Source organism: Diplotaxodon limnothrissa, linkage group LG22 (genome assembly GCF_057381915.1).
Source record: "Diplotaxodon limnothrissa isolate DT_005_m linkage group LG22, D_limnothrissa_male_GT1.1, whole genome shotgun sequence".
NCBI classification, from domain to species: Eukaryota; Metazoa; Chordata; class Actinopteri; order Cichliformes; family Cichlidae; genus Diplotaxodon; species Diplotaxodon limnothrissa.
This window is the reverse complement of record NC_140616.1, coordinates 11,101,244-11,127,584: the sequence shown is the minus strand read 5'-3', so window position 1 is coordinate 11,127,584 and position 26,341 is coordinate 11,101,244. Positions and strand designations below refer to the sequence as shown.

The window sequence follows — 26,341 nt, the reverse complement described above, 5'->3', positions numbered from 1 at the left end:
ACCTTGAAGTGAATATCCTGGGATAACCTCTGCTGGGAAGATTGTGCCATTTTGTTAATACACATTTGAATGCTGTAGACCAGCAAGATGCCCAAACTACTGCTTATATAGATGTTCTCACACTGACTGATCATTTACTATAGGTAATGATCAGCATTATCAGGCTGCTACTCACCTTCTTCAATACTATGAAAGCAGTACTTGGTGTTAAGGGTGTACTTAGTTTTACATAACTGTATAGAGTCCTCTAAAAACTCTTTTTTTATATGATGTGAAAGCATCCTGACCAAAACAAACATTGTATAGATACACACTTACTCTACTGCTGCGTGTTACATTTAAAAACGGTCATCCTCAGAAAAAGCTCTAACCTGCTTCTGCTGACACTGTGAACTTAACTCAGCGCTTTCCAGCCTAGGGGGCTTTATAACCCTACACAGTCTACATGCAAAGCACCCTAAGGAGCTAATATGACTCATTCCTTGAATTGGCCTCCGTAGTCTGTGAAATATGCAAGTATTAAGGGATCACAAGTAGAAACTAGTTTCATTTCAAGGATCACACACGAAAAACAGGCGGTAACCACTGTAATAACACAAACAACGCAGTGCAATGATCCTCTAGTCCTCGGTCACGCTGTCACATCTCTCAGGCCTGTAATAACAGGGTCCAGCGTTTAATTTTAGCTCGACTGAGCCTTTCACCTCACCACAAGATTTGTGTTTTCTTCAGAACACTTTATTTTGCTGAACTAATATATCGCCAGCAGCAGGCCAGCAACAACATGCGCGCCAGATGTGCATTTAAGTATAGTCTTGACATATGCTTACATACAACCACAAAAACTCGCTGAAATCACTTGTATTTGTGAAGAGCAATCCCCCAGGATGCGTCTCAGGCTGTGGTGAGCTTTCATCATTCAGGTGGACTGTCTAACTGTATCATCTGGGAAGGGATGGAGATCTCATTTTACCCAGAATTTTGCCCATCTAGTGTCAATTTTCAAGCTGCACTATGTCTGCTCAAATCATTTCAGACATAATAATGCTGCTTTTGCTTCTTTGACAGTGGCAATGACTCTGCCATACAGAGAATGACTGTAATGGTAGTGGATTTCATTTCGAGCATTTACAATGTCAGTTGTGCTCAGCACTGGTGATGTGGCCAGAAAACATCAAATTGAACAAATAAGGAAAAAGCCAATCTGTCACAGAATGACAGAAACCTCTTTTATAAAAATATCCCTTCTGGTGGGAGAGAAACGCAAATTGACAAATGCTGAATTTCTAGCAGAAGGCCATCATCGGCAACATCCATTTCAGAACAAGTCAGTTTTCATTTTCTATCAAAGCCTGTATAACCACAGTTGAATAAGCTGCTGTGCAAACACAATTCATAGGAGACATGGGATGACAAATTTCAATTCCATTTCCTGAATGACTTAATCATGTTGTTCTCTGAAAAACTGCAGCAGGTAGAGGCAGTTTAGGGACACCCATAAGGCCATCAGGGAGAGAGATTGAGGGCAGGAAGAATAGGGACTGGGTCCAGCCATCGCCCATAGAATATCAATCTCAGAGCTGAGCTCTCCATCTTGTTGTTTTCTCCTTCCTCTGTTATTATCTACTATTCATTTGCAGATTTCGACTAAATATTTCCACGTCCTCCAAATATTATTGCACTTATCAGGCAGGTTTGCTTCCAAATTAAATTACCGTCAATAGATTGTTAAATCGTTTGAAGCTTTAATCCTTAGGAGTACTTCACAGTGGCTGCTATTTCTAATTCCATTAATTCCATTTAAAAACTGCCAAAAAACTGACACTTCTCTCATTTTGTACCGGCACTTTGATTACCTGAAATGGTCTTTTCTAACCTTTGTGATTATTATGTTTTGTTTTTACGGTGTAAAATGAAACAGCAGTAAACAGTGAAGCTAATATCAATGGGATGAAAATATATGGAGTAATCCTACATGGGAGTGTCATGGGTGCATTGTGCCGTAAATCTTTGGTGCTTATAAAGGAATGTTCAGGGCAGGGTTAGGAGTGGTGGACTCCCTCACTTACAATGTGATAATTATGTACAGGGTAATAAAACAGAATGACTATTAATGGAAAATAATAAACTTTAACTGGTATCAAAATTGGGGGTTGGATTGCACAAATACGAGACACTTGATTAAATGCAGAATTGCTATTATTGGCCCCTGATTCTCTGTAGCATAAATTCAACAGGGTTCCAGAAACCTTGACATGATGACACCAAACAATTGCAGATTTGTTAGCTGAACATTTATGATGCCACTGTCCTGATCCATCATATTCCAATGGTACTCTACTAGATTGCAATCAAGTGACTGTGGAGGCCATTTGAGTACAGTGAACTCTTCTTCAATGTTGAACCAGTTTGAGATAATTTGAGTTTTGTGACATTGGTGTGTTATCCTGCTGGAAACAGCCATCAGAGGATGGCCACACTAGCAGTTTGGCCAATCTTGTCTGGCATCAACAAGGCATTTTCACCATGAGAGCTGTTGCTCACTGGATATTTTCTCTGGATTTTTTGGACAATTCTTTGTAAACTGTGGAGATGGTTGTGTGGGGAAAATCCCAGTAGATCAGCTGTTTCTGAAATACTCGCACCTACCCATCTGACTCCAAAAGTCTCTATTCTGATGCTCAGTTTGAACTTCAGCAGGTCGTTTTGATCATATCTGCCTAAATGCATTGAGTTGGTGCCATGTGACTGGCTAATTAGATATTTGTGTTAATAACAGATGTACCCAAGAAAGCTGTCAGTGAGTGTTAGATTCAGTCAGAGTATGCTAGAAGCGTGTTTAGAAAGGCAAAGTAAGGCGAACTTACTTGGTATCAAACTGGTTTGCCTTGTTCTTCGTACATGAACCATAACCTTCATATTTCATTGTTCCAGTCCTGTTTTTTTCACCTCACTGTAACACAATTTCATTGTTTGCTCAGGACATTGTAATGAACCTGCCTAGAAATGTCTTTGCACTTAAGGCAAGGGGATGATCAAAGAACCGTTGGCCTTACTGAGTGTATTCCTCGTTTCTGTGATTCCGAGTTTTTCATGCCTGTCGTCATCCCTCTTTAGAGAATGAATAATTGCACATTTAAAAAGGAGCAAAAAACATGTATTGTTTAAGTGAAACCCTCCAGTGAATTTGGGTAAAGTGGGAAAAAGAGAGGACAGGGAAAGTAAAAAAGAAAAACAGACTTGATGAATAAACTGAGGTAAGGAGGTGTAGATGGAAAATAAATCACCAAGGGTTGAATTGTAGAGCTCAGAATTCTGCTTTCACCTTTTCTTGAACCCTATCTTTCCACGTTAAGGTCCCTCTATTCAATGAGCCTTGTGGCTGTTTTTTTTCCAGTGCTAGTCACCCAACCACAATGATCCATCACCAATCCATGACAGAGGGACTGTCACCACTTAAAGCCACTTACTTGTGTTTATGTGTGCAGCTTTATGTCTGCATCCTCCAGCTTATTTGCAGTAGAAAGCTGCTATGAGAGCTGGTCAGGCCCAGGCATGCATGCATTCATCATTATTGCTTATTGTTAATAGCCGCTCTTTGACATTGTACAGTTTGTCCTTGGATACAAAAGTGCACGGCAGAGCTCAAGAGGCTCCCACATACTTGGATATCTTGTAACAATAAATTCTTTGACTGTTCAATTCGCTTATTATCCTCCACCAGTCTGATACCTGAAACCTAACCGTCTCAGATATTCGCCTGATATTTCTCCTTGTATTGTAATTTTGAAATCAATTCAAATTCGAGATGGTGTCTTATTGTGAAATTTATTTTGTTCATCCAGCACAAATGCAGAGAGACTTGGTGCACTAAAATCAATATCCTTATGGGACTGTTATTTTTGTAAGACTCCTGCAGAGGTCGGGCAAAAGCAATGGCGTCCTTATGCGAAGTGGCTTGGCATTAGATTAGATAAGGCAACGGAATAAATTTTTCATGCCCATCATCATTACCATCATTATAACGATACCTTCCATCACTTTTCTATTACACCTTCCCGCCATCACTATCAATTATCCCTGGAACCACAAATCACCAGGACAGAGCTCATTTCTCACCAAAGTGTATCCTGAATAAAACTGAGGCCTAATTGCGCTCGTTGGTGGCAGGGGACATAAAGCGTGGAAAAAATAAAGAAAGGAAAATCAATGCCTTAACTAAAGAAGCCAGTGAATTATTGATGAGGGGCATGTAATGGGATCCCAAGTGTCTGTTTCTCCTTAGCTTGGACTGCTTGCATTTCAGTTGTGGCCAAAGTAGAAACACGGGAGGTGACATAAACCACCCACTAACATCTCCACAGGCAGATTAGCTGACCCGAATTACCTGGGGGTGCTGTGGCTCACACTCATGGCAGTGGTGCACACACACAAGTCCTATATGCAAGTCTTATGCGTACAGATGTAACAGTTAACCTGCATACACGCTTTCAAGCATTTAAAGTTACTTTAATCAAAGTCAGACTTTCAAGAATTTGTTGCCTCTGCTGTTTAATTTTGACAAGCACAACAATAAAGTCATATTTTATGGTGGTACTAAACTGAAAATGTTTTCTCAGACCACTGCTTAGATGTTTTTAGTATTGCGCTGTTTAGCATTCCACACCATGTTGTAGCAAAGAGAACCACAGCTTAGTGTACTGATTGGGCAACTGACCATATAAAGAATCTTAGTTAACATTATTAATATACTGCACTGTGCAAAAGTCTTGAGTCACTCCCCATTTCTTAATTTTTTTGGACAAGTGGAGGACAATAGAAGGAGCCGCACCGCTAAAAACCAGAAACAACAACAAAGTATTTACAGCAGATGAAAAACTGAGAGCATTGTCCTTAAGAAATAAGAAAAAATCCACCAAATACCTGACACGTGACATCTGGTTGATTCATTTCACCGACGCCTCGTCTGAAAGGGTTTCAGGATGGAGGTACAGCCGTCTGTAAAACACGGTGGAGGCGATGTCATGGGTTGGGCATCTTGTCAAAATTGATGTTATTATGAACACAGAAAAGTACCATTAAATTTTAACCCACCATTCACTACCATCTGGAAAGCAACATGTTTTTCAGCAGTACAGTGATCCCAAATACACTGCCCAGTTAGTAATAATAATGCTGCTGTCCAGAGCCCAGACATGAATATTGCTGCTGCTTGCATGCTTTGAATGTCCTTCAAGAAGCCCGTAGTACTATTCCTAAAGACTACTTAAAGAAATTATAGGAGAATAAAGGTGGTAATACTAAATACTGACTGTTTCCTTGCAAATTATAAAGAAATGAAGCTTAAATTAAGACTTTTCCTCTCTAAATCTGAACATTTTTTAATAGATTTTTTAATAGAAAGTGACACCGGAATCTAGTGCATGTTTATTTGACTGCAATGAGGGCTTTAACCTCGATTGTTTCGTAATAATTGGGAACAAAAGATGTCGATGATGAAAATTGCAGTGACATTTCAAATTGATGCTTTTGTTTGCCCAAAAGCTATTACATTAGCAAAAAATACACAAGCAGTAACATCGAGTGCTTGCTTTCGCAAAGTGAAAACAGCAAATGCTGAACATTTTTGCTTGATGAAAGACTCGAGCTATCAGTTGATTAATTTTCTGTCATCTGAACTACTCATTCAGCAAAAACAATATACCAAATAACTTTAGTTGTGACATTCAAAGCTCTTCTTAACACAGAGGTCTGTGTGATCTGTCGCGCAGTCACATATTTCTCTCACAGCAGAGCGCAAATTTCAGTTTATCGTTGAATAAACTGCAGAAGCCTTGAATTTATTGAAGCCTTGAGATATTTAGTAAATGCTGGAACCAAAGGAACAATTACTGCCAAAATGTTTGATTTCTTTCACACTTTTCACCCAGTAACATACATACTAATTAGAATTTTAACTATGCGCAGCAATTCACATGCAAAACTCCATTCCTGCTGTATTTCAGTTTGAGGAATGAAAACCTGCATTGTTTACCCACACCGTCATTGTGCTGCTTGTTTTTGCTGCCAGAGGAGAAGGCAGGCTAGCTTCTCCTTAGCTGGAGAAGAGGCAGAAAGGAGGAATGTGAATGAGAGGTAGAGAGAGGGTGGCCAGGTGAGGCCTGAAAGCTGCCTTTGTGTGGCAGCTGGCAGAAAGAACACTGACCTTCACTGTGAGGTGTGTTCTCCACACAGACACACACTGTAGGTACTGTACAAGTTTGGAGGAGTTATGAGGGGATGTTTGGCAAAAAAAAAAAAAATACCGTTGCAAATTTACAAAAAGCCTTCGCTCAGTCCGTCCGCGGTGAATGGACGTCTCAGAGCCATAAAGCGGTTATGTTTTCCTGCTGTGTTTCCACATCTCAGTTTTAGATGCTAAACGCCGTCTTATTTTCTCCTTCACTGCACCTCAACTGTATCTGCTCCAGTTCAACTGGAGCTTGAAGAGCTCGATAGCATCAAGCCCAGTCAGCTGCTCCCAGTTTCTCATGCTATCAAATGAGCCTGTAAATAGCCATCCCTTTTTATAGGAGTGTGGGAGCCGGAGAGGGATGAAGGTAGACTTGACGAAAAGATGATTTTGATGTGTGGCTGATCTCGGTTGGATGCCTTTTTGAAAGTGCGCTGAGTTAACTTTTCCCAATTTTCTCCTTATGAGCTCCAGCCGAAGAAGGATTTTGACAGCTTAAAACCCTCCGCTGGCCGTGAAACATTACCCAGCTGTGGTACTTGAGTGCTATTTGATTATATGTGTGTTTGTGTGTATTAAATGTGATCGGGGGGTTGCAGATTACATATGACTAACCGAAATGAAAAGCTATACCCACTGGGCTATGAAAAGTGTTAGTTACGGCATCTGCTGAGACAGCAGTTAAACAACTATAACCCAGTGTGTTTCTCAGTGCTGGTTGCAGAGCTGTGATGCTGCTCTGTGTACTGATGTGTATTCTTGTTTGTTTACTTCTCCCCAGGAGGGCCCCTGCAGACAGCAGTTGTGCCAGGCACTATGAGGCAGCAAGCTTGGCCTGCGAGAGCGGAGAAATCACCCTTCATCACTCTCGGCCGGGCTGGACAGCGGAAGAAATGTACAAAGCAGCAGCGCGTGCTACAGCAGAGGCGGGCTAATACACACATCTGAGCGTACAGTTGAAAGCAAATGGGAAGGCCAGAAAGAGACTGAAAGAGGGGAGTCAGTAACTTAGACTGTGTCCTTTCTAAATGGCAAAGTGGACTGGGCCACATTCAGAGGCAGCGATGTCCTTGTTAACACATTGTCCTCCATTAGAAGCTCCTTGTTAGAAGTTGCAAGTTAGTCCCAAACCCCTGTGAGGCTACAGAGCTGAGGGGACAACAAAAGTAAAAACAGAGGACGAAAGCGAGACAGAGCAGGGAAAAAGGAGACTGTCACAGGCCCTCATGCAGGCGCGTAAGAAGTATGTTCTGCTGGGCTTGTGTGCGTGCTGCTGGCTGGTCCTCTTTTACTGGGGTGGAGGAGTCCAGCTGCGTCTACTCCGCCTGCTGACACGCCACCGGGGTGATGTGATGCGCCCCTGGCCCAACTGGACCGACAGAGCCTTTTTGCCCCGCTATGCCCACTTGGATGAACTTCAGACAGACCCTGGGATGGCAGAGTCACCCCGCCAGCGGCGCCAGGCATGGTCTGCCATTTATAAAGACAGCCGCTGTCGCATGGAGACCTGTTTTGACTTCTCTCGGTGTCGCCGTAGAGGAAGGGAAGGGTTCAGAGTGTACATATATCCATCGGAGAAAAACGACCGCGTGTCGGAAAGCTACAGGAAGATCCTAACATCTATAGCCGAGTCACGGTACTACACCTCAGACCCCCGTGAGGCATGTCTGTTCGTGCTTGGTATAGACACCTTAGACAGGGACCAGCTATCAGGACAGTTTGTGCCCAATGTGGATGAACGTATCCGTGGTTACCCATTGTGGAATGACGGGCGGAACCATCTGATTTTCAACCTGTACTCAGGCACGTGGCCTAACTACACAGAGGACCTGGGCTTCAACATTGGCCAGGCCATCTTAGCCAAAGCCAGCCTCAACACAGAACATTTCAGGCCGGGCTTTGATGTCTCCATCCCTCTCTTCTCAAAGGATCACCCGCAGAAGGGTGGAGAGCGGGGCTGGCTGGTGAGGAACACAGTTCCACCACGAAGGAAGTACCTGCTGATGTTCAAAGGGAAGCGCTATCTAACGGGCATCGGCTCAGACACAAGAAATGCGCTTCATCACATTCACAATGGCAAGGACATTGTGTCGTTGACAACATGCCGCCACGGGAAGGACTGGGAGAAGCACAAAGACGCCCGCTGCGACCATGACAACCTGGAATACGAAAGGTAAGATGGGCCACAGTGAATGTATGAGTCAATGTGGCATTATATAAGGATTCATAAGAAATGGTGGAAAGGTTTATATTTTTTATTAAGAAATACACAATGGGGTTGTTCTGCTTGCCTTCCCGTTTGAACTTTACATGCTGTTTTATTGGTCTTTTAGATGTAGCTGATTTTCTACAAGCTGTGTCAGGGGTAGCTTTCGTGTCCCACTGGTTATTTTTGTCTCTCTTTTATTGCTGCACACTTTTTGACTGCCTGAGCTTATGATATTTGGCAGTTGCATCCTAGATCAAAGATTTTAGACACTAACTCACGTCTCTGGAAATTTAGATTCAGGTCACAACTTCCAGCGATCCTTTTTATTCTTAAATTATATTAGTCCTATTAAAGGGTGATTGTAATGTGGCTAACTTGTGGTAACTGACCTTGAGCACCCTTACTATTTAGGGTTTCAAATATATTACAGTGTGATAGATGGGCAAATTAGGGAATTCAGCCAAAGTGCACATGCAGTTATTTCCACTTTGTGTTTTGTGTTTAATAATACAAGTCCAGGAAAAAGCATAGCTGCAGCTAATGAATTACAACTGGAACTGCTGTGTGAAACGAACCAAAGCAAAGGTCAGCGCAAAGAATGGCTTTCCGAAATCTGTTAATAATAAACTGCTGTTGGGTTTAAGGGTGCTATTTTTCTTTTGTTCAGACCGTCCATGTTTTTCACGGCAAGATGTTCTTGCTCGTGTTGCACCGAGAATGCTTGTCACTGTTACTTAAGTCAAGACAAAGAGGTGGGGAGGATAAAACGCATTGAGAAATGAGCTTACAGCAACACCTAAAGGGCTTTATTGCTAAAACAATATTAATGTCGGGATGTGACATGTGAAAACAGGTTGAACAATGTCACAACTAACAAATTATATATTTCCACTGAGGTCCTGTGTGCTGTTTGAAGCTCTTCACCCAGTGGTTTTTCGCCCATTGTCGATTTAATAATGAAAAGCTTTTGGAGACACACCCATCGGCTTTGTACATTTCGCAGCAGCAGCTTGGTAAACATGTCTTTTCCTCCCTGTGCCTCCCCCCTTGCTCATTTTTCCAGTCAATTAGAACCATGTGCCTCGGAGCTGATCACTACCTTTCATCGTGCGTTTCATACAGTTGTGCACTGTGAAACATCAGCATAAGCTGTTCACACCTCAGTCACATGCAAACCTTTTTTTTTTTTCATTTTTGCTGGGTGTTCAGCTTTTGATTCAGTTATAAAAAAAACCCAAAAAAAATCAAATGACTCAAAACAGGTTTATCTGCCAACAGTTGCCTTACAGCAGACACACAGGTCAACATCAACCAGACATTCAGGTTTTGGTTTACAGGAAGAATAATTAGTGCTCCCGAGCACAAAAAGCCTGAAATCCAGCATCAACACTTCTTTTTTCTGTTTACTGTAAAGAAAACGTTACACCCTGGTAATTGTTATGGACGTATTAAATGTGGAGTAGCTTTAGACCCCAGTGGCTGTTTCCATGCTTCCTAATTTGCTTTTTTTAATCAACTTTTAATAGCTTTTTTCATTAAGCAGGAGTAAATGTAATCATTTTGTATGGAGCAATCAAATATATGTTCAGTAATGTAATTCTATGACTATAGTCTACTTTTTTGTGCAATTTCTATTATCTTTTATTATTCTTTGCAGTAGCATTTACATAGAGATGAACAACACGGGCGTCTCTTTTTCGCTTCCCACTTGCTGAACTTACACTTTGCAATAAAAGTCTCTGCAGCTGAAGTGCTGACAGAGCTTCTCATTATAAAGTCAGTGCCTGTCCGTTCATAGAGACATACCATGGTATTCTGATGGTGCAGAACATTTGGAGAAAGGAGATGATGGATTCCTGCAAAGAGCAGGAAAAGAATTAGAGGTAGAAGTTCGAGTCACACCAGACTGTCAAAGCATGGCTGTATTGGGGATAACAGAATAAAACTGCAAAGCAAATTTTGGAGGGCCTATTAACATGTCAGTATACTAATATAATGAATATGGAAAGTTGTGGTGGCACACTATACAATATAATATAATTTGCTTCAAATTCCATAGTCTGTTGGTTGATCTGATCCAGGAACATGCTTTAGACTATACCGTAGGCTTGTTTACATTGGAGGCATGGGGATGGAGCTCTGTAAGACTTATGAATGAATTCATTTATTCCACTCAGCCCACTACTTAAACACCGGGTGGGGAGGTGGGAGGGTTATGAGGAGGTAGAGAGGATAGTGGGGGATGAGAGGCAGTTCCAATGTAAATCTGTGGTAGAGCAACGGCTCTGAGGGTGCAAGGGTGCGAACGGGGGAGGCAAATGGAGACAGCCGTCATTTGTACAAAAAAAGTTTTAAAAAAGCTGATTTAAAAAGAAACCTTTTCTCCTTTTGTATGAATTCTCTCTCTGTGGTGAATTAGAGATGAGAGGGGATGGGAGCAAGGGGAAGGTGCTGGATCATCTCTCTTGTTGCATCCTTTGAATTTCCCTCTGGGGGAAAGAAAAAGGGGGATTTCTGCAGGGAAAACATGAGAACCGTGGTGGCCGTTGAATTAAGACGTGTCAAAGAAACAGGAGAAGGAGAGAAAAACTGCAGGAGCAAGATTTAGATCGCGTAGCAACACATCCTCGTTACTCCATCTGTCTGCAGTTACATAGTTTGCTTCTTTATTTTTGATCAAAAATGCAAGTGAAAAACGACTGCTCTGCTCCTAATAGGCCGTGTCACTGAGAAAGCATGCTTCTTTGTTTGTGACTGTCACTGCTATACACGGCGTGCATGAGCTTGTGTTCGCGTTTGAGACCGCGTCTTGGTTAATGAGGCTCTTAGAAGGTAGCACCAGGTTAATGATCGCCTGCATCTGGTACACCAGCAGATTAGCCTTGAGAGACCTGGACAATCAGTGACATAAGCAACCCATGGGGGAGAAAAGGGAGGAGGAGGGGAAGGAGGAGGAACTAGGAAAAGGGGGGGGGGACTCAGATGGAGCGAACAGTTGAGCGTCATGACATAATTTTTCTGCCCCAATAAAAATCCCCCTCCCCCCTTTTTTTTATTAGAACATGATAGGAATGCAAAAAGGTTTCCTTCTGGGTAAACACTGGCTCCTCGTTTTGTTTTAACAGTAAAAATATATGAAGTTTTATAAGGAAGAAATGCTATATGGGTGATGAGATTACATTCACTAATGTATCTCTTGCCTTTAATTGCTAAACAGCTTTCAGTATAAAGTCATAGCTGGTGGATATAAAGGAAAAAATAAACTTTTTAGTCTATGAGTCTATAGAATACATATTTTTTACTGAAGAGTCTGAATGTTAGCAATTTGGTGCACAGCATGCGTAAATGGTAATAACATCGCAACTGAGGTAATAATATAAAAGCTGCGAATATCAAAGGTCCTACACTTTGAAGGTCCTAAACTGTGATACACTTGCACAGCTCATAGGCTCAGTTTCCAAATTGGAAAGCAATATTTTTACACGTAAACACGTTCATGCATACATTACATCTTTTTTTAATTAACCCCTTAACACAAGTAGCTTAATTTGTGTTAAGGTAATTGTGATCCTCACTGACTCACAGTAGTTTACACCAAGAGGATTAAGCCTACAGACAGTCTGTGAAATTTGTCTTGAACATAATATCACCAACTCAAAATTATTTTGACCCTCGGCTCGGCCCATAGATTTAGCAAAAAAATATAAAAAATATCTTGTTGCCATCTCTAGAGGATAGATTTAGTTTTGTTTGCTGAGGTTTAAAAGGTTAATAATTTCATTTCTGTTTACACTTTAGAACAAAAAAGAAAGAAGAAAAAAATCAACACTATCGTCAAGGATGTTTTTTCAGCATCAGAAGTTGAAATTATACCTTTTCATACAAATGTCTGAAGTTTATCCTCAGTATACCTCGCCATATCCACTGTGTGTAACACCAATAGAAGTTTTACCTGTTTTACTCTGTCTTTATGCTCCTAAAATGTAAGTAAGTCAGTAAATTTTATTTATATAGCACATTTAAAATTAAACTGCTTTACAATAAAAAATAAATGAAACACACAAGGCTTTCGATACATTCATGCTAAATACTTTTGTACTTTATACATAATATAACAAAGCAACAACCTTTCCTTCAGCCACCGTACCAGACAGCAGCCAGTTCAAAAGCATTATTAATAAAAGCTATGTGTCCAGCTTAGATTTAAAGACGGTTTGCTCTAAAATGTTAGGTTATATTGCGTTTTTGTTGAGTTTTGTATAAGTGTTGCACTTCTGGCTTAAGGGAAAATTGGTATCTCCGTGGAAGTCCTCAAAGTACTTTTTTTTCATTAAGGGTTTGTTAAATACCTTTGTCGCTGCCAATTCTATTAACACAAAGTCACTCGTTAAAAGTGCAGAACAATTGGTAAATTGGACCCAAAGAATCCCATTAAAATGTGCCATAGGGAAAAGGCAATCTGAATAGGAACAGAAGGTGCCTGGAAATATTTTTTGGTCCGATTTTACTGGTGTGGAACTTTGAGTGTGTGTGTGTGAGAGAGAGAGAGCATACATGGATTATGGATGATAGGGAGGGAATACAGAATAAAATAGAAAAGAGACAAGTTGGAGATAGGACACAGTGGTACCCAAGGCATAAGAGTAGCAAGATAGAAAGGAAGAAAAGAAAAATGCCATGTGATAAAGATTATAAAAAAAAAAGTTGGAGGGGGGGAGAGAGACTGGGTGATACCGCAGGCAAGTTGAGGAAAAAGCGAGTATCAAACAGGGCAGGAGGGAGGGTGGCAAAGTGGGAGAGAAAGACGGGGAAGAGGAAGAGGGAATTGGAATAGCGGCGATAGTTGAAGCAAGGGAGAAGCAGCGCTGCAGCCTAATGGCCTAGTTTCCCTCGCTTTATAGAATTCTCTAAGAAAGGGTTGGGAAACGTGCATTGTACAGTGAATGTAAATGAGCAAGAGTGCGAAAAATCGAGAGAGAGGGGAGAAAGAAAGGGAGAGAAACGTACAAAAGGTGCCGCCAAAAACACTGAGTTCTAAACTTCCAGCTAAGAAGTGTGTTTGTGAAGTGGTGGCTTAGCCAAAGATGGATAACACAGGAGGAGGATGAGATTTCAGTCGCTCAAATGCTGTGCATCACTGTTAGTTTTAACTGCGGTTGGTTTATATAAGTTCTTGAGTTGGAAACCGATGGTGATTATTGATGACCTCCCTTGAAGGAGGCTGAGGTTGTTGAAGGCGAAAGAGCTAGCACTCAGACTTTAAAACCTGGGTGAGAGTTCAGAATGAATGTAGCATACTAATCGGGCAAAACAGAACTGAAGGAATTTGCTACCCTAAAGTTAGAAGGAAAAGCTGCAGCAATGCTCCCAAGCCTGTGTGATTCGAAACGGATAGGTGCAATCTGTTCAGCTGTCATGTGCTTGCAAATGGGTAAGAATTCCTAAACTACGAAGGGTTTCGGTGCAGTTGATGAAAAGTGAATCAAGGCTGGAAAGGAAGGTGGTGCTGTTGTTACCTGCTGGTAAACATTGAAAAAAATATAGCAGCGTAGTTACTACTTCCGCACAAGCGCAATCTAAATTAATATGTGGGTGGGAACATGCATAATTATGTGTGTGTGTGCCTGGATCTGTAAATGCAATATGAGAAAGTGCAGTTTAAGATTTTGGCAAACTGAATAAGAAATGCTGCAGCCCACTGCAATTAGGGCCTGTGAAATTGTACCTCTGGAGATGCTGTGGTTTGTGTGTGCGTGTGTGGTTTGTGTGGCCCATATCTGCTGTCTCTGTTTAAAATACTTGGAAATGAGACGCAGCCTTGATTCTCTGGCACTTCTACACTCCATCCTCCGTTCTTTTCCTCCTCTCAGGCTCATGTCTTTCTAATCCCACACATCGGTCCTCTCCCCTCAGTGCTTTCAACAAGTCTTGTCATATATATATTAAATTAGACAGTGCCTCAAAGGTTGTATCCAGGGCTTAAGATTAACCTGCTGGCTCACCCACAAACTTACTGGTTTTAAGTTTGCTTTAAATCCATTATAATCAGTACTTTCACAGTGGATCAGATGGCTGTGAAATGTGGAAAAGACCTGAAGAATAAAGTCAGAACAATCTATCCCAATATGTCAATACTGGGCAATAAGTGAATAATTAATATGGCCGATAGATTAAGACAGGCGAAACACCCTTCAACCATGTTATGAGTGTAGACGTTGCATACTTTGTCCACCGGCGAGCACTCTGCAACTTGTCAACATATGTTTGGAAATCTAAAATGAGATGCATATACGAGCAATAAAACACAAATAAAACACATAATTCTTTAATACCATTGTCATAGTGTCTTAGTAAGGGATCATAAACACCAACATATTTGTTTATGTTTCATCTGTCTAAAAGAAAGGAAAACTATCGGCAAATATCACCAAATATCGGTGCTGGTTTTAAAAATGTGCTTCCAGACAAGTTAGCATCTGTTAGCAAAGTTAGCAAAATGCTGGTTTTTCTTTAGCTATCAGAGGTTGCCATAGGGTCACCAACCAGTCTCTAGCCCTGTGTGACTGAGACCGAACTAATGAAACTATGTAGTTCCTCTAAGCTCCACCAAGTTTTAATGTCTTTATTAATGTTATTTTCTTGGTTTGATTACAAGTTTCAGGTTTCAATTCAAGCTCATTGTGTCTGAAAGGAGTGTTGTGTCATCTCATCATTATAAAAAGCCCCAAAAGCTCTGATTAATTATCTAGTTAACATAACCTGGCAGCTTAACAGACAGAATTGCGTAATTGCAGTTGGTGGAGACCAAAGTGGAACTAAAAGAAGTATGAAGGAGGCTGGTCTAGCCTCAATACTGGTTTTAAGTATGAAGATAATGACACCTTTTGGATTTTTTCTTTAACCTTGGTGTCTTTCAGGTTAAAAAAAAAGTGAATTTCTTTCAATTTTGTCATGCAGCACACAGTTTTCTGTTTTTTTCTGTAGCATATATTGTGATCTCACTTCCAGGAATTATTGTGGACCGATAACACTTGGCCAAGGAGTAATTTGTAAGCTTGATTTGACTCTCAATTCTTAGTATTTAGATGGTTATTATTGGTTTTAGCCAAAAATGTGCAGGAGGGAGGCACATTTGTAAGGTCACAAATCAATCCAAGTTCACTTTATCTAGTGGAAATGATGTCTTTGACTGTATTTCTTACTTGGAAAAAGATTTTTTTTGGCAGTGGTCTTTGAAAGTTTCCAATCGCTGCATTTTGTATTTCTGATAAAGGATAAGCCAGTTGCAACCTGCTTATCATTTGCCTTTAAATGTTTGCGTTCCAGTCTTTATGCGGCCATTGTTTTCTCAACCGCTGTACTCAAAGCCTCAAACCTCCCACTTCCTAAACGCTATTATTTCCATTTTAATTTTTACTAAACCTGCTTCTTCAGTTGTTTAGAATAGCTTGTAATTTATCCGTCCTGTCAGAGGGCATTCATTGTAGCTAAAGCTTGTTGTTTGCACTGTCACCCAAGCAAAACCATCGACGCTGGAGCCACAGCCCTACATGAGTCAGCTCAGGTCTCAGCAGCTTTGTGCTGCATCAGGTCTGGAAAACTCCAATAGCAACCCCCCCCCCCCCAAAAGAAAAGGTAGACACATCTGCTCCACACAGGCTTTACTTAACTTTTAAGAGGTCTTAAGTTGAATCCCCACATTAAAAACAACAGCAAATCTAATTTCACACAGACAGCACATACACATGTAAGGATTTTACAGCTTACTGTAATCATTCTTTCTCCCCCTAACTCACACCTTTTTTTGCATGTATCCTCTACACGACCCCTTCACTTTTTTCCCTCATTATATTTCCTTCCTTTTCTCATTTTTTCAGACTGTACTGTATACAGTCCTGCAGTTGACTGCAGGCCTCCTTCCATCTTTCTGAGCTCCGGTATGCATAATTTATGAAAAGACCCAGCTTCTCCATGAAGGCAAACTTTTTTGACAGCACAGCTGTGTGTTTAGTGTTGCACACGATTGTCCTGCATGCTAATCACATGCTGCATACAAGCCCGGACGAACAGTACCCGCTTTTGCTTCTGACTTGCTAATCTATGCATTCCAGTTTTGACACCATGCTCTCCCGAACTCCATGCACGTTTTGATAAACTCTTTTTTCACCCTGCAAAAAGTAACAAAGGGAAATGTATTTATTCAATCCACACTTCAAGAAGTTACAAAGTTTTGACCAATGTCTGCATATCTGTCTGTGCACCTTTTTCAGTCTCCTACATCCATCATGGATTGATTTTTGTATTTCAGCTAAGGTCCCTCGTGAATGGTTTATCAGTGGTATATAAATCATTTAGGTTTCCTTTTTCCAGTTTTCAAACCTACTGACTTAAAATGTAACATAACTGTTAGTGTGCATAAGGAAGATGATTATCAGAGTTTTTTTTATTGTTGCACAAAGGAGACTAACTTCCCCCCTGTTTGAATCCTTGTTCTTTGCAAGATAACATGCTGCACTTAATGGACAGGCACAGGAGAGGATTTCTCCTTCTCATCTAACTTTGTAACATCGGCAGAATATGCATGGTTTATAAACTGGAGAGCTTTACACCATAGCAGCATACATTTCTCCAATACTCATAAAGTATGTCAGTGCCCATAAAGCACTGATAAACGTTTTATTTACCATCAGTCAAACAAATTCTAGTGGTGTTGTAGTGGAGAGTAGTCTTTTATGGTAACATTGTTAGAATAAGGTCCAAGACATATGAGATACAACTAAATGCTTAGATAACATTAATAGTTTTGTAACACTCCAGCTCCTCTGTATCTAATTTTAAACTAAAACATTTCACCTGTCAGTAGAGGCACCTGATCATAAATCATAAAGTGTAGTCACATTGTCATATTTTGTAGCAAATATTATCCAGGTGCTTCGAACTGGATCACCTTACCTGTAAAATCCTCTGTCTGCGGTTTGACCTCGCTGCGTTCACACGTGTGAAAACAGCGACGGTTTAAATATAATTCGGTTTTCTTCTGATAGCCTTCAGCAGTTTGGAAGCAGTAGTATTTTTTCTGAGGTCACGCGGTTACAAACTATGTCTAAACAAATCTTGACAGAGTTCATCTCAGTTTATTCCAAAGGAGCTCAGGATCTTTAATACACACTGTATAAGGAGGGGGCTTATCCAGAGCCCGTCTCAACGATGGCTCTGTTTCGCACTGATAATACGGGAGATTTGGCTTAAAGTTATAACTTTAGTTATGACTGACTTGAGTAATGAATCTAATTTTTCAGTAGAAATAATTCAGAGCAGAAGGCTAACCAAAGTCATATTTAATAAGATTCTTCTTTGGGGAACTGATTATAGCTTGGGGATGAAACATTTGCCCGATGGCATATTACATCTGAATTTATTGTGCAGTTTATGTTGGGAGTCAAATTGTATGCAGAAACACATTTTTTTAAAACCTTTTAAACATGACTTTAGGTTCCACAAAAACTAGAAAAAAAGCTTTGAGATGAATGTGTCGAGGTTTATAATGTCATTGGTCGTTGTTTTAATAGCAGATTTAGTGTATAAAGATTTGAGCTTGCTTTGGCCTTGAAAATGTTCTTTCCTGTCAACCTCTGCCAGTGAGTAAACTCATTCAGCTTTTCCGCTCTCAGCTCTTCGTTCTTCAGTCGTAGCAAAGCTATACAACTCCAGTAAGTGCGAGTGGGTGGTTCCACTCTGTCAGGTGCATATCAGGTTTCTCAAGAAAGACCGTTTGGCCCAGGGGCTCTCTCACTGGTGTGGATGTCCTCTTAATGGGTGCCCATTCAGTGCCCTAATCGAGCCCTTTATCAACCCCGGCTAACGCCGTGGCGATCATAGCAGAAAAAGCCTGGAGCGACTGTGCTCGCTTTGTCCAGGCCAACTGGAGCGTAAAAGCTTTGACAATGACAATGCAGTTGGGAGAGAGAAAGAGAAGGCAGAAATGTGGAGGGAGACATTTCTCATTCCTTATGCAGTTAAGGAGCCAGCCTCCAGCTCAGAGGCCCGATTTTCACATGTTTACTCGTTCTTAATAGCATCTATTTGAACTTTGACCCCAAGCAGCACAATCTGTGAGCATTTGTAGCTTAGTCATTATCAAGAGAAGGGAGGTATGTGATTGCTGATACATCTCAGTCTTTCTTTCTTTTGGTCATCAAAATTGTGAGGCGTCAAGGGAAAAATTTTAAGGGAAGGCACATTTCTGTATGGCTGACTCGTTTAAACCACCTGACCTCAACAGAAACAAAGAATGCTGAAATTGTTCAGGTTTCAAAGTTCAAACCATTAATGTGAAAAGAAGCCAGCAGGCATATCATTACAAAAACGACACGCAGCACTCAGACCAGATTTCGCTGCAATTAGGCTGTCCCAAACACATTTTGAAGAATTTTTTTTCCCAAGCACTTTCTCAGAGGATGCCCAAATTGCCTGAGATATCTGCCGTAAAATTAGGTCAGAAAATATTGTGTAGTGTAAGTTTGCAATAAGATGAAAAAGCTTTTTAATAACCGCTTCTTTTTTGCCCTCTTTGATGTAGAATGAAGGGCTCTGATTGGCTGGTCTTCAGATGAATGACTGATACACAGTGATAATCCCGACCACTGGAGGGTTCAAAGGACTCGCTAATATATGCGGCACTATCAACATTAACATGATCTGTGTAACTCATTTTTTAATAACGCGGTGGTGGTATTGGGGTTAAACAGGGATTTGGATGGAGGGCTACCCAAGCACCCTCTAATATGTTTTTATGCAAACTATTTGATAACCTTCAGTGTAATTACTTGATATTTCACTTACGCGCCATTCTTTTATTTGAGTGTTTGTAGCACTGCCTAATTATTATATATATATATATATATATATATATATATATATATATATACACAATTTCAATTATTGTTTGACTCTATATATCCATACTCTACTGAGACAGAGGTGTCACTTTGAAAATCATGTCTTCTAGAGGGGAAAGCAATCAGTCCCACAATGTGTAACTTAACTGAGAGCTTACAGCTTGTTCATTACATGGGGTGTAATCTAGTGTTTCTATGTCAGATGGACATTGTAATTTAACTCTATCATTTGCTCACTGTGGACTACGTTCTGGGACAGTAGCATACACTGTAAAAAAAAACGTGCTGTTTTTACAGGAAAACCCTGGCAGCTGGGGTTACCAGGGACTTCCTGTAAAAACGCTTTACAGATGCAACTTGTAAATTGACACGCACCCTGCTGTCACCACAACCATGGCCCTGGTCAGAAAACATCAGCAAAACCACGTGGTGAAACAAACCTACACATGTGGTCTAGAAACACTGCAGTAGCAGCATGTTGTTTTTTTCTTTTCTTATGTAAATAAAGAACATTCCTACAAAGAAAGAACATCTTCATGAATTGGCTTCATGCATTCGACCAGTAAAAGGTTCCAGTACACATTGTGGAACAAAATTAACAAAGTAAAACTAACAGTCCACAGAGAGTCAAGATTTAGGCTTAGCGCCACTCGTGGTCGGCGAGATCCTGAATCAGGGTGAGGACTCGAGGGTTCACACTGAGACGACGCTTTGAGTTTTTGTTCTCTACTTTGGTTCCTTTTTCTGGGTTTATGGAGAAGAAACACCTGTAGAATAACAATCATATAAAAGTTTATTAAGCATTTTTATAATTGATCAGTTAAAATACACGTACAAAGTAAGTAAAAATTAAGTATATACATATATATACACAGTCATGGCCATGACCACGTTCAAGACAAAGTATAACCAAAATGCTGTGGGGAAGTGAACAATGCATGGTCAAAAGTATTGGCACCCTTCACGAGTGTCTTCTGCAGTGATATGTCACACTTTAGCATTGTTAAAATCCAAAGCAAAGGTTATAGGTAGTCAGACGTCAGTTGACGCTTGGTCTAGCCCTGAGTCTCGGCCAGGCTTGGACCCGGATTCAGACTGTTAATGTATTTAAAAAAAACAAACAAACAAAAAAAACAACAACAAAAAACAGAAAAAAAACAACTGAAACCGGCTCCAAAGCCGACCGAGACTCAGAGCCAGACCTGGACTCGAACCACATCAAAGCCAGACTCCAGATCCCAGAGTCTCAGTTATGAGAAATAACAAAGCCATATTTGTTCACCTCTGAAGAAACTCTAAAGTGGAAGCCAGCTCAGATGGATAATGGATGTTGAAATTGTAGTAGCTCCCGAACATGAGGCACAGTGCAGAAATGAAGGAGGATATGTTTGTGCTGACGAGGTTCCGATCAACACTCAGCATGTATCTTCTTGAGGAATAGCAGGACTGTCCTGTGAACAAATTATTTAACAGGTTATATCAATAAACACGGCAGTCACATGACATTCTATAAAAAGTGCACTTAAAAAAAAAAAAGAGAGAGCTATGAAACAGACTTACCACACACGATAATAGTGGGTGTCAGAGGCACTTGCTCCAGTTGTACCTCATCTGCCAGACATGTATCTTCAACACAGAGAAGCATGGACTCCTCCTTCTCTTCAAAGTAGCTGAGCAGAAGCAGGACCATCTCTTTCACATCATCTGAGCAGCCACTCTGCGGTCCCCGCATCCTCTGAAGCCTTGCATAAGTCTGAAGGAACACCTTGCTTTTGCTGACAGCAACTGTGGTCAAGTAGTCCAGTAGCCTTTTCCCCTTCAAATCCAAATTACGTGTGAATGTCTCTTTGAGGTCAATCCCAGTAAGTTCCTTGAAGTGGACAGACATGCCAAGTTCATCAAACCAAAACGGCCACTCCTCCCTAAGGCATTTGATACTTTTCCCCTGATTGACATGCAGACGTTGTGTGTAGTAAGTGGACTTCATTAGACTTTTTACCTCTTCTGGATTGGTGTCAGCTTGCTGGAACATCACCTTGAGTTTTTCCATCTTTTGCTGTTGGCTCTCTGGAGTTTCTTCAAGAGGCAGAAATTCTACATTCCATTTAATGCACCCGTATGTATCCTGCATGGCTGCTCTTTCTTCTAAAGCGATCTCGTCTGTGTGGTCTGAGTCAGTCTGATGTTTTCTTTTTCTTATTTTGGGTGTTGAAGTGTGCCTTACATTTTCAATTCTGTTCTGCAACTGTTTGACAAGTGAAAGGTAGCCTGCGCCAACAATCTCACCCTCTATTAAATCTTGCAGAGAATTGGGATATTTTGCCACCATTTTTCTTGCAACGTCAATTGAATGTTTTCTACCTACATGAGGGCATTTTTCCATCATCTCAGTCACAACAATCCGGACCATTTGCCTCCTCAGTTTTGGGCGAGGCCTTTTCCCCCTCTCAAGAAAATGCATCACTTCTGCAGGAAGTTTACTCCATGGAATTTCAAAGTTGTCATCCCATTGTGTGTCACATCCTGGGCTGCTGGAAGAGGTCGACGATAGACTTTGGGGTGAAAGTGAGAGCAATGACAGCGACTGGGTTGATGAGGCTTCCACAGATGATAGCGAGCTGTTCTCTGGAGTTTGGTCTTTAAATTACAAAACAAATACAATTATGATTCACACTGTATGTCTGTTCATGACCATCTCTGCTTTTGAGTTTGAATAGTTGTTTGTTGTTTTTACTTACATTTCTGTTTCCAAGCAGAAAGAAGCTTTCTTGCTTGTACAGGTCTTAATGCTGTCATCAAATCTGCCTCCGTTACAAAGCGTAGATCATCACTTGTCTCAACTCCAATGGACTGCAAGTGCTCCTCCAGGATGTTTTTGTTCACAGCTTGAAGTTCTGGTAGGACTTCCGTGATGGCGACATCTAGGAAGGTTCGCTCTGAGTCACTCATACTTGCACTGAAGAAGAAATGCCACATCCAAACAAAATAGAAAATCACATACAGTTCATACACTTGATGGAGCAGGGTGTGGATTACGTGACACTTATATTAATGTTAAACTATTTACAGTGAGAAGTGAGCTATTAGTTGGACATTATTTTGCCACAATACTATGCTTTAGTGGAATGACTCTGTATTCTTGAAGAATGTATGATACCAAAGGATAGAAATCAGGCAGGTCATTAATGTTGATACACTGTAACCCAAGACTGTCCTTTGTCACAGAATACAGATGGTATTACAACCACTTACTGGACATGACACAGACCTGCCCTCTGCAATATGATCGTTTAAGTGAGACACTAGCTCTTTCACTGTTTGAAAATGGCGGGCACATAATGAAACCGCACATTTTAAATCTGCAACAAGAGCTTTAGGAGTAGCTTGAAGTGCAGGTGCATTGTGCACACGATAAAAATGCCCCTTGAAAGCAGAGTACGTGGTGAATGTTTGGCTGCAATTGGCGCCAACACATTTAAAAATACAACAAGGCTCATTCTTATGCACTCTGCAATGTACTACATAGCCTCTTAATGTGACCAATACCTTTTTACAAAAGACGCAGATGATCATTTTTAGTATTTCAAAAGTTTGCCTGTGCTTTTCAGCTGAACTAGCATGCTAGCGCTAGGTTATGAGCATTGGTCTAAATATCAACTGGTGCTTTTATCTCGAAAAAACGTCGCCAAGATATTGAACTTACCGTGCAGACTTTCTGACGAACAAACACAGATCCTCAAAAAACACTTGAAATCGTATGTTTGTAATTTGTCCTAACAACGTAGTTGCTGAAAGTTCGACGTTTTCTTCTCTAGTGCTGGCTCGTTAGCTAAGTTCGTGAACTAGGCGCTCTTCTCCTCCCGCCCTCACGTCATTATCCAATCAGAGACGAGCTTCAGATGCACATTCAAAATTAGGCGCGCTCAGTGCAACGTGAGTGGCCTGAAGTAGCTTACAGCTCTGTGGAGATGAGGCACCATAGAGATCCTATGGGAGGCACTGTAAGTTTGTTTAGCCTGTAATAATGAGACATTGCTGACCTAACCCAAAAAAGTATTCTAGTCTAAGTATCACATTGCAATTAAAAGAAACATAAAGAATACAAGCATTATGACAGAAGCATTACTTAGTCGTTAAATAATAATTTCTTATTGGTTACCCTACAATAGGCTGCAAATAGCCCGAATGATTTAAGAAAAAAACATGATGTAAACAATTTTAATTGTATATTTTTATATAGCCTATAAATGGAGAGGCAACCTCTCAGGTTCACAATGACATCTTCTGTGAAAACATTTTTATTAGTCCTATCCATGACTTTGCATCATTTCATGAATCATGTTAAAAGTAGGCCCAGTACATCCATGCAGTTGTAAAGTGACTTATAGGTCATGTGTTTTTAAGAAAAACTGACTAAAACTGTGATTTTTACAGTATTTGCATGTCAAATTAACATGATTGTTTGGTTATGAGTATTACGGTGTTTCACTGTTTTTATTCACAGTATTTGTAGTTTTAACCAATAAATTTGATTATAATCACACATTCATGTTGTAAATATAACAGGAACATTCTGTTTAAAGGTTTACAATAATTCACTGTGATCGAAACAGGAAAGTTGTGTTTTAGTATTTAGTATTTATTTAGTATTTATTTATTTATTGTCATTGTCAAGAACAATGAAATTGCGTTTGGGGCTTCCATACAACCCAAAAAAAAGAAGAAAATAATAAATACCCCTTAAAACCCAAGTGTACATATTTAACCCAGTGTGACTCCAATGCAATAAGACAATCCTTAGCAATAATGTTCGTAGAAATTCAGACAAAGACCTGAGAAACATGACAAAATACAACAATGCAACCCATTCAATATTATTGTACTGTGAGATATGATATCAGATATGATAGTTATCTATTTAAGAAAGGGGGGGGGGGGGGGGGCAGGAGGGGGAAGAGAATAAAGATATGATGCACCAATGCAGACCAGTTCATTGCTATTAAGAAGTTGGATATGGTTATTGTCCGTGAGAGGGGGGCAGAGAGTTCAGGAGCCTCACAGCCTGTGGATACAGGCTGTTGGCCAGTCTGGATGTTCTGGCCTGTATAGACCTGTACCTTCTCCCTGAGGGCAGCAGATGGAAAAGGTGGCGCGCAGGGTGATGTTGGTCCCGCAGGATACTGTGCACCCTCCTCAGACAGCGAGTGGGGAAGATATTACTGATCTCTGGCAGACTTGTTCCAATAATTCTGCCAGCTTCTTTCACCACCCGCTGGAGTGCTTGCTGATCGGCCTTGGTGCAGCTGGGGAACCACACTAGAAATCCATACGTCAGAACGCTGCTGATGGCACAGTTGTAGAAGTTCAACATCAGAGATCTGGGAATGTGTGCGCTCCGCAGTCTCCTCAGGTAGTAGAGGCGCTGTTGGGCCTTCCGTACAACTGAGGTGATATGGTTGCCCCAGGACAGGTCCTCGGTCACAGTTACCCCCAAGAATTTAAAACTGCTCACCCTCTCCACCGCCTCACTGCCAATGAAGAGAGGCAGATGGTGGGCTGGGCCGGGTGCTAAAAGACTGTGCTGCGGACCTGGCGGACGTCTTCACCTCTATATATAACACCTCGTTGTCCTGTTCACTGGTACCATCCTGTTTCAAAGCAGCAACCATCGTTCCCATCCCAAAACAGTCAAATGTCACATGTCTGAACGATTTCAGACCTGTGGCACTCACCCCCATTCCCGCCAAATGCCTGGAGAGACTGGTCATTAAACACATCAGAGCTGCTTTTCCACCATCCCTGGACTCGCACCAGTTTGCATACAGGGAGAACCGGTCAACCGAGGATGCGATCGCCACAGTGCTGCACACATTACTGAAGCACTTGGAACACAGGAACACCTATGCACGGCTCCTCTTTGTAGACTACAGCTCGGCTTTTAATACCATCCGGCCATACAAACTCCGTCCCAAACTCCACCAACTGGGACTTAACTCCTCTCTGTGCAACTGGATTGTGGACTTCCTCACTAACCGTAGACAGAGTGTCAGAGTGGGTAAGAACACCTCTTCCACCCTTGTGGTCAACACCGGTGCCCCTCAGGGGTGTGTTCTGAGCCCTCTGCTATACACTCTCTTCACCCATGACTGTATTTCCTCCTGCGCGTCCAATCTCATTGTTAAGTTTGCAGATGACACTACAGTGCTCGGACTTATATCCAACAATGATGAGACAAACTATAGGACAGAGGTGCAACAACTAGAGTCATGGTGCCACGACAATAACTTGGTCTTAAACACCAAAAAGACCAAGGAGATCATTGTAGATTTCCGGAAGAGGGGTCATTTTGGGGTTTACTATACATTTCTGTAGGGGTTTTACATGGTTTTTATGTCAATTTCACTGCCCTTTTTTACAGTGTAGACAGTAGAAAACATGGAGGTGGCTACTGGGACATCACCCATTGGTTTGTCTGGTTTTGAAGCCTTGAGGCAAGCGTTTCCATGGAGGCCATCTTGGTTGCAAAAAATTGAATGCGATGAGTGGGGGCAGGTCTGACTGTGAAACTGCACAAATATTGGGTAACCTCTTGTCAGCCAATGAGCATGTGGTTTTAATAATCGTAGATAATGCTTCATTTTGAAAGATTTTTTGACCGAGGTTTACAAAATATAGAATTTCTTATCTTATCTTGACCCAAAACTCGACAGGAAAGTGTTTACAGAGGTTCAAACACAGCTATCACCATGTAGCTTTCGAACAGAATGCAGGTTTAAATGCAGGTTTAACGCATTTCTGGATTGGGTTGATTCATCATTTATTTATTTATTTATTTTACATCCTGGAAGCTACATCCATGTTTTTTACTATTTTGGACAGTGGTAGCAAAGCATTAATATTTTTATTTTTTTTTATTTTTTTGTGTGTTGCGTTTGCATGCAATGCTATTCTCTACATTTTTGCTAGCAGTGAGGAAAAGCTGAGTTTGTTGTTAGTGCAACT

At 41.0% G+C, this 26,341-nt stretch overlaps 2 protein-coding genes across 2 annotated transcripts in view; one reads left to right on the top strand and one right to left on the bottom strand.

Annotated features, from left to right (window-relative positions):
• The window catches only part of ext1c (exostoses (multiple) 1c), a 109,594-nt gene that overhangs the window by 6,772 nt on the left and 76,481 nt on the right, over positions 1-26,341 (top strand). The window contains exon 2 of the mRNA XM_085346943.1: positions 7,014-8,405. Within this exon, the coding sequence (XP_085203069.1) occupies positions 7,459-8,405 (947 nt within the window). The 5' untranslated portion in view covers positions 7,014-7,458. The remainder of the gene's footprint in view (positions 1-7,013; positions 8,406-26,341) is intronic.
• LOC146609452 (uncharacterized) lies at positions 19,875-21,398 on the bottom strand. The gene is made up of 3 exons (XM_085346944.1): positions 20,900-21,398; positions 20,622-20,790; positions 19,875-20,106 (listed from the first exon to the last, which is right to left on the bottom strand). The coding sequence occupies exons 1-3, from the start codon at positions 21,387-21,389 to the stop codon at positions 19,980-19,982; spliced, it is 786 nt and encodes a 261-aa protein (XP_085203070.1). The 5' UTR covers positions 21,390-21,398; the 3' UTR covers positions 19,875-19,979.